Source organism: Glycine soja, chromosome 3, assembly GCF_004193775.1.
Source record: "Glycine soja cultivar W05 chromosome 3, ASM419377v2, whole genome shotgun sequence".
NCBI classification, from domain to species: Eukaryota; Viridiplantae; Streptophyta; class Magnoliopsida; order Fabales; family Fabaceae; genus Glycine; species Glycine soja.
Window position 1 is genome coordinate 45,360,282 of NC_041004.1, and position 9,059 is coordinate 45,369,340.

The following is a 9,059-nucleotide window of genomic DNA, read 5'->3' on the forward strand; positions in this document are numbered from 1 at the left end:
ATACTATAAAGACCAAAAGTTTAATTTATAAAAAAATAAAAACTAAAACTAAAATTTTAAAAATATAAGAAGTAAAGAAAAAATAAGATATATTATAAGAATTAAACAAAAAAATAAATTTTGTGGACACATGAAGTTCAATTTGTATTCTATATATATATCCAACACGATAAGTCGATAACAAAAAAAACATTAGGGAGAAGAAAGTGTATTCCAGTTTAAGGAGGAGAAAGTCTGTAAGGCTCAATTGTATGGAACTCTATTTTATTCTTCCTGACCAATCTTTTGGAGTTGTTCTGTATATTAATATTAATATATTAATGCATGCCATCAGAACGGGATATAATATGAAAACGAAACAAAAAAAAGAAAAACAAACTAATGAATGAAGTTGATTACTATAAGCATATATAAGCATGGTACTTTAAAATGGGAAACGTATGCATCGCTTTGCGGTTTGAACATTGTCAAAGTTGCATGCTCACTGATAGGTATTTGATTCAAATTAACCCAAGTTCCATTTGACATCCACAACAAGGAAATATTCAACTTCTTAAAAAGTAAACAAAGTCAATGTTTCTTTAGACAAGCACGAATTTTAAATAAGGAAAATATCAGCATAATTTTATTTTATTTTTGCTTCGTAAAATATCAGTATAATTAGTGTTGATTTCAGGTGATTTTCGTTTTTCTACCAAAAAAGTAACATACTAACAAAAATATGAGCCTTTAAATTTGTTCCATTGATATATAGACTCTGTTTAGTACAAATTATATTATTACATAAACAGTGTAAAAATCTCTTATTTATGTAAGATAAAACTAGATGTTTAAAATCCGCATTATAAAAAAAGCGGAATAAACTGAATTCAAAATTTGGGAGTTATACGTAACAAATCCTAAAGAGAGAAATTAGATAATTAATTATAAGATTATGCCTAAAAAATGCATATAAACAGGCCTGTATAGATCGACGAACCTATGCGGACAAGCTTTAAATGTACCGGATTTCCCCGTATATCCAACCCTAATGTATATTCTTGTCATAAAAATAAGATGAGCAACAAATAAAAAGTATTGTGAAAACCTTAAAATAAGTATTTTTTATTTTTTTTAGAACGGATAAGACACAAAAACAAAACAATTATAGACTACTATAATCTATGGAAACAATAACAAACTCCCTTCCCATCAGCTTGTAAACACGTACTCATAATATAATGTAGTAAAAAAGAACACGTACTCATAACAATTAGTGCTTTTTGTAGCAGAACCAATGACTCCACTGCATAGCTTCCATCTTACCCAAAAAACTTGTTAAACATCAATATTTTGTTTGGGAATGAGTGTTTTTCCACCAATGGTATCTTAACTAGCTTAAAAACTGATATCTTCCAAGTTCCAACGCTTTTTTCCCCCTCTTTTTCAATATGGTTCATGAAAATCTTAAAATATAAATTTAGGTCTAATTTAATTTTATAAAATCAGTTTTTAAGGTAAGAATTATCTTTCACTCAAACACTTATATATTTCACTTATATATTTTATTTTAGTATTATTTCTAGTCAAATGAACACTTGAATTTTTTTCAAATACCATTATTCTTTTCTTGAGTTTATGTTGGATCATTTTTGGCATAAAAAGGATACATTTTATTCTTAAGGGGGAGGGGAATGGGCAATTAGAATTTAGAAGCATCAGGACATTCATGAAAAAATTATAACCAAAACAAAAGCATGAAACAAATTTTAACGAAAACAAAGCAAAAACTGGCATTGAAAGGAACTGCTACCTGCTTTTTAGAACATAAAATTGACCAGTATCTGTCTAAAGATGAGAAATATGGAAGAAATTTTATTAAAAGGGTGTAATTTTTGTCGATTTTTTTATTTGGGTCAATTTCAAATTATTATAAAAAATGAATTAAGTTATAAATATTAGGTTTTCTGAGTTAATAGTCGTAATATTTGCTACAAGTTTTTTTTCCCACTTTTTTAACTGAAGTTGTAGAAAAATTTACTTTAATTTTTTTAAAAAATAAAAGAAAAAGAAAATAAAAAATTATAAAAAAATATTTAAAGGTAAAAAAAAACTTCTGACTTTAAAGTTGTAAGATTAAACAAAAACATATATAATTTTGAAGTCGTAAATAAAAAAAAATAAACTAAAGTCATAAAAAATTTTGTGACTTTAATTAAAAAAAATAATAAATTATAATAGATATTATGACTTATGCGACTTATTTCATTTTCGGTGATAATTTGAGTTCGAGTCTCAAATGAAAAAATTGAAAAAAAAATTACACCCTTTTTAAGTAAAAGTCCAAAATATGTCTCTCTCCACCATACTTTTCAAAAAATAATAGAAAAAGAGTATTGTCTCTCTCCCCACCAATACCATAGTGTCGCCTAACTTTAGAATAATCATCCACCAACACAACTATGAATTTGTCTTTCTCAATTTCTCAGTTACCACCACCATAGTGTCATCGACGATGAAAGTGGCTACAACAAGAGGGAGCATGAGAAGGGAGAAGGAAGAAGGAAAGAAAAAAAAAGACAAAAAGAGAGGGGAAAAAGGTCACCAAAAATCATTTCTCATAAACATATTTATGCTTGCAGATTTGGAATGATATTATACGGCCAAGGTCTATACACTATATAAACTAGTAAAAGAATTCTTATTTGTTCTTGTATTGTATTGGAGTGACAGTAGGTACTTTAATGGAAACAAAATAAGTGCACCCAGAAACTTAGATGCATGCAGCCACCATCTGAGGAGTATTACTCACATCATTGACTCTAAAAAAAAACGTGCACGTACACAATTCAAGAAACCGCCACCATCTCCTCAGTTAGAACATTAGTATGGATTTCCAACTACAAGGGAAATTTATATTTATGGAAAAGGAGTAAATTACAGAAAAAAATTTATACGACATCTAAGTTAAAATTATTTTTAAAATATTAAATGTCAGTTTTTTCTTATATTTTACTATAACGATCTTAATTAAAATCTTTAACTTTTAATGACAAAAATAATAGTAATAATAATAGTAATAACGAATGAAGATTAAATAATGGTGATGCAATGTAACGGCCGCAGCAGGAAAGTCATTATTGAATGTTTTGTTAAAATTAAAATTAAATTTACAAATTTTTTATTTCAAAAATAATTTAAGTGTTTTGAAAATTCAGCTCAAATTAACCAATTTATTTAATAAAGAAAATTACATTTAAAAACTAAAAAACCAAAACAGGTCTTAGCGTATGCTGTGAAGTGAGTAGGATTTTCCTATACCTTAAATCCTTAATACCTTATCCATTTTTAGTTCATACCTGAAGGGCCTATGAGTCTCCAACAATTCTTGACTACATATTCCGCAAGTTGTGTGCATAGGACGGCACGACTTGACCACAGCAAACTGTTTCTACCTGCGTTTCCAATTTCCATTTTATCCCTCTCTCTTTTTTTCCTTTTTTGATTTAGAGAAACATTTCATATCCATCTTATTAATCCCTTTAAAAGTTGACCACCATTTAGCAAACCACGTTTTATAACTGGCAACTGCAAAAAAAAATGTACCATGGCTATATAAAGGAAAACCAAAGCTCCTTGTTTACAAACCTTTCATCCCCCGAGAGAGTTTAATAATAAAGAACCAAACATCATCACAGCTAGCTTCAATTTATTTGATGAGCCACATGGCATCGTCTTGCTCCTTCAACATAGAATCGTTGCCCCACGATTGTGTTTCTGAAATCTTGTCACATACATCACCTTTAGAGGCATGCATGGTTTCACTGGTCTCCCCAACCCTTCGCTCATGCGCCAACTCTGACACCGTTTGGAGAAGCTTCTTGCCCTCTGATTACGAGGACATTGTTTCAAGTGCTGTGAATCCCTTCATCCTCAGTTTCTCTTCATACAAGCAACTCTTCCATGCACTTTGCCACCCCCTTCTCATTGACCAGGGCAACAAGGTTCGTACGCCATCTTCTATATCTTTCAATTCATGATTCCATGCCCTTATTTTAATCAAATCATCACTTTTGATATCAATTTTTTAATATCTGATTTCATTATTATACAGAGCTTCAAATTGGAAAAGTCTTCGGGTAAAAAATCTTATATCATATCTGCAAGGGAATTGTCAATAGCATGGAGCAGCGACCCAATGATGTGGAGCTGGAAACCAATCCCTGAATCAAGGTAATTAATTTTCAAGTTTCTACTTAAGTTTACCTTTAATTTTTTTTTTTTAAAAATAATGTAACTTGTGAGATACTCCAAACACGGATGTATTTATTTGAGTTAATTGGGAGAATTTGATTTGGTTGCAGATTCCCAGAGGCGGCTGAGCTGAGAACAGTGAGTTGGTTAGAAATTGAAGGGAAAATCAGAACGCGGATTCTAACGCCAAACACATCATATTCGGCTTATCTGATAATGAATGTTTCACATCGAGCTTATGGGCTTGATTTTGCGCCGTCGGAGGTATCAGTTACGGTTGGAAAGAACGTGCGCAGAGGGAAGGCGTATTTGGGGCATAAAGATGAAAACAAGCGTAAGATGGAGACTCTGTTTTACGGAAACAGAACAGAGGTGTTGAGAAACGCAGCGTTTGACGAGGGGATTGCTTCTCCATCGAAAAGAGAGGATGGATGGATGGAGATTGAGCTCGGGGAATTCTTCAATGGTGAAGGTGATGAAGAGATCAAGATGTGTCTCAGGGAAGTGGGTTATCAATTGAAAGGAGGGCTTGTCCTTGAAGGCATCCAACTCAGACCTAAACCATGATACCAACCAAGATCAGACGTTAATACATTTTTGTACTTAGCTCATAATTTTATAATTTGTGATAAACTTCAAATATATATAAAAACAAATGTGTTAAAAAATTATTCCAAATATATGATATACCACGTGCAAAAGGTTGAACCAGTCTCTTTGCTCCATCCAATCTAATGCTAATCAACTAGTTAAACCCATTCAGTAAAAAGAAAAACTAGTTAAACCCAAAACTATATCATGTTTACTTATTTCTATATCATATTTTTTTTACACTTTCTTATAAAATATTTTAAAAAATGAAATGGAAGTATCATTTTTTTTACCAAGTTAATACATGCTTAGGTTAAAACTTATAAACATAACTTTGAATTAAACTCAAGTTTGCAAATTGAATTTGTAAAAGTAAGTCAAGTTTTATTTCTACAAAATTCAGTTTTTAGACAAAAAATCAACATATCTTTAGATGATGCGTTTGGGCTTTTCCGTTGGCCATGATGTGTTGCTGAGATGGAGGATAGAATTATTTGCTTTTTCAAATTTTCTTTTGTATATTACTACAAGGAGATGCGTGCGTTTTCGTCCATTTATTTTATTTGAAGCTCCCATTTCCAAATTGTTTTGGGAAAGAGAAATGAATGATGCATCAAATTCGTTCCTTTTGGGAGATTTGGACCCCGGTGATCTCCAGTTCAATTAATTACATGTCATGAAGTTTCGAATTTATTGGTCACATTTTTTGGAGTGTATATATAAAATGTGTTGTAAATCAGTATTCCAACAAATTAATTGTATAAATTAATGATAGTAGAATTTTAAGTTTGAAAATATTGATTAAGAAATAAAAAAAATCACAAATTGCGCTGAGGATATATTTAAAATTATGACAAAATGTATTCATAAATATTTTTAATTTCTCAATTTACCAAACAGAACATAATTCTAAACGTCAAAGTTAATCAGTGTTTCATTAAAATTAAAATATATTGATTTCCGTGTCCGTGAGATTCACTTTCAATTCAACTTCCAAATTAAAGAATGGTTCTAAATTCTAATTTCTCGGGTGTGCTCATGTCCGGGTTCCATGTTGACATAATTGTTCAGAGTCAAAAAATAATGTCGTCATATTAGCGATATGATTCATTGGACCGTGCATGTCCCACAGAGTATTGTTAAATTATATATATATATATATATATATATATATATATATATATATATATATAGATAGATAGCAGAACTTGGTCATTGTGTAAGCAACTGTAGTTTTGATTTGGTAGTCCTCCAATAAACTTTCTCTTCACAATATGGAACTTTTACCCTACGATTGTTTTGCACACATTTTATCATTCACGTCCACTCAGGACGTGTGCAGGTCCTCTCTAGTCTCCTCCATTGTGCAGTCAATGGCAGATTCAGATGCTGTCTGGGAGAAGTTTTTGCCATTGAATCATCAAGAAATTGTTTCAAGGTTGGTGCCCCCCTCATTGCTGTGTTCCTCTAAGAAAGAATTGTTTGTCAAGTTATGTAAACCACGACCAATTGACGACGGTAACAAGGTAAAATTTTATAATGTCTTTTTAATTTTTCATGTTTGCTGTTTATCAAAGGACTTGAATAGTCACTTTCTTAGGAAACTTGTTGAAAAGCAAAAAATCACTTTTGGAATGGAGAATTTATAATTATTAACTTCTTAAATTTACATTCTAAAATGTGAAACCAAACACCCTGTCTTATTGTCTCGCATTGTTTTAAAGCATGATTGCAAATTATGAAGGCTCAAAGCAAAATCACAAATTGGTCGAATATGTACTCTGTCTTGAAGAATTTACAGAACCTACCAACACCTTGTACATTTGCTACATTCTTCAAAAATGGCAGTCATGATCATGCAAGACGTTGCTAGTCCACAGAAGTACATCAGAATAAAACTTTAATAGATTGGAAACAGGGTGGCTTTTGAAAAAGTTGCAATTGCAAATTGGAAAAAATATACGAACGTATGCTTAATGCCAATTGTCTTTTACTTATGATAATGATGGATAAAATGAACGAATTGCATCCTACCCCACTACACACACAATACAGGGACCCTTTTACTTGCAACTTCCATTTGGCTTGACTATGCTAATTAATAATTATGGCCAGTTGGCCACTAGCATTGGAAGGGGCCCTGTGGGGACTTTTTTCCTTTCTTTTTTAAACAGTGGAAAGTATTTTAAAATTATAAATCTCTAAATCTAAATGGTTCATCGCTTTTAAGTAGAGAAATGTTTGTAGAAGAAATGCATACTTAAAATAATTGAGAAATTCAAAACCCAAACCTTAAATTTATATTTGAATATGACTATTTTAAAACAGCATTCACATTTTGAAAAATAACTGTTGCTTCACTGAATGATGTGACAACAATTATCAATTCATATTTTATTTTTGTATTTAATGTTTTTTTAATTCTAAAAAATCCATTCTGAGAATACTTCCCATTATTTTACAAATTCTTAATAATTCTTGAAAAAATAACAATCACACAAGATCTTCTTTGGAAAAAAAAATATCTCTATTAAAAAAGTGTAAATTTGTTTACATACCGATCAAGTGAGATATTAACAAATAAGGATATTATTAATGAAAATAATTAATGTTTTCTTAATTGTGTAAAAGGACAATTACTCTGAGATATAATAAGGCATAATATTAGGAGACATGGGTGTGAAAAAATGGTTTGGAGAAAAATCAAATAGAACTGTTTAAACCGATTCATTTTAAATCTAAATAGTCGTTCATTTCAGGAATTTGATTTAAAACTGAAATGGTTTTAAAAAAATCAGCTATGAATCGAATTGTTTTTGAACTTTTTATTTTATGAAAAAATTGATTCAGGTGAAAATCAATTAGGTTAAGCGAAGGAGTTTTGTAAAAGCAATTGGATTAAACAAATTACTTTTGTACAACAATGCAATTCATTTTTTCAAACGGGTTCGTTTCGATTCGGTTATAAACCAATTCGCTGGAACTAGTTTTTTTGCACGCACCTACTTGGAAAGTAGTATTGTATTAACAAATCAATGCAACACTAACATTTGCAGGATAAACGACATAGAGAGAATGCATGAAATTGTAAAAATTGCTACTAAATACCGTTGTTGTTAGCTTAAGGTTGATTGTGTATCCTCAGGCGGGGGACGAATATGAATTCTCTAAAATCCAAATAATGAATTCATATTTGTGTCACTGTCGGTGGATGTCCAAATCACCTTCTAAGTTGAATTTAGGCTTTCTTTATAATTATAAGGTTGTAGAAAATAAACTTAAATTGTTAAGAAAAATATACATTGTTATGATAAAGAAAAAAAAATTATAGACATGGAAGATCAAAAGTTATAGGTATTCAGAAGAAGAAAAAACTATTGATCCAAAAAACAATTTTTTGGGTTCAAGTCAAACAACAATAAAAAGAGATTCAAGCCATACTCTAATATACGTGAGTAATAATATTACCATAATCACGAATTCATCACCATTTCAATGAAAGCGAGAACTCTCTCTGATGGATCCATACAATAAGGTAAGAGCATTTAGTTTTAGAGCAACCTGCGACGGTTATGATAGTACTCACGGAAACAGATGTTATCAATTGAGAAAACAACAGGCAAAATATGTTACCTCTTGAGCGCAAGGCAACTTTCAATTACATGGGGAAACAGCTCCTTGTGTTGGTCCTGGAAACCCATAAAAGGCCCAAGGTTTGTGTATCATCCTAATTCTCAAATAAATTTGATTTTTTTTCTTTAACAATTGTAATTTCTGTTCAAACCCAATAATAAAACCAAATGTTCCCGTACTTTAATAACTTGACTTCATACATGTGTCATCTTAAGTAGTAATACTAATCTTTTTATTTTTTAAACATAAGGATTTGTGTGTAGATTTGAAGAGGCTGTTGAGCTGAGAACCATTTAAAAGGTGGGCTCATAGTTGATGGAGTTGAAATAAGGCTCCACTTATGGGCCGTAAGGCCCGTAACGTGTTTATAAATTGTATCCAGTGTAACCCTAGCAATATCGTAGGCGTAGCCGCGCTCTTTAAAAACCTGGCTTGTGGTTAGATAAGTGCTATCTGACTTGCATAGCATAACGTTGATCATGGGTTGTGTTTCACCCTGTTAGGTTCTTTAATTAGATTGGTTTCCTTTGCCTATTTCCATGTCGTTGCCTCTTTATTCTACATAAATAATCCATAGTGTCGACTTCGTTCAATTTCGTTTT

The 9,059-nt window shown here is 31.0% G+C and overlaps 1 protein-coding gene and 1 long non-coding RNA gene across 2 annotated transcripts; both read left to right on the forward strand.

Annotated features, from left to right (window-relative positions):
- Positions 1–3,417: 3,417 nt before the first annotated feature.
- LOC114407568 (F-box protein PP2-B15-like) lies at positions 3,418–4,944 on the forward strand. The gene is made up of 3 exons (XM_028370719.1): positions 3,418–3,983; positions 4,094–4,212; positions 4,344–4,944. Exons 1-3 carry the CDS (start codon positions 3,696–3,698, stop codon positions 4,798–4,800), a joined length of 864 nt encoding a protein of 287 aa, XP_028226520.1. The 5' UTR covers positions 3,418–3,695; the 3' UTR covers positions 4,801–4,944.
- A 1,280-nt stretch (positions 4,945–6,224) lies between these two features.
- Positions 6,225–6,801, forward strand: LOC114407569. Its single transcript, XR_003665656.1, has 2 exons — positions 6,225–6,350; positions 6,549–6,801. It is a non-coding gene; the product is annotated as an uncharacterized LOC114407569 (long non-coding RNA).
- Positions 6,802–9,059: the final 2,258 nt, after the last annotated feature.

Bases quoted from the DNA above. Each gene is read 5' to 3' on its own strand.
- LOC114407568 (XM_028370719.1), top strand. From the start codon at position 3,696: ATGAGCCACATGGCATCGTCTTGCTCCTTCAACATAGAATCGTTGCCC. The intron at 3,984-4,093 runs GTTCGTACGCCA...ATTATTATACAG, and splicing joins TCATTGACCAGGGCAACAAG to AGCTTCAAATTGGAAAAGTC. The intron at 4,213-4,343 runs GTAATTAATTTT...ATTTGGTTGCAG, and splicing joins AAACCAATCCCTGAATCAAG to ATTCCCAGAGGCGGCTGAGC.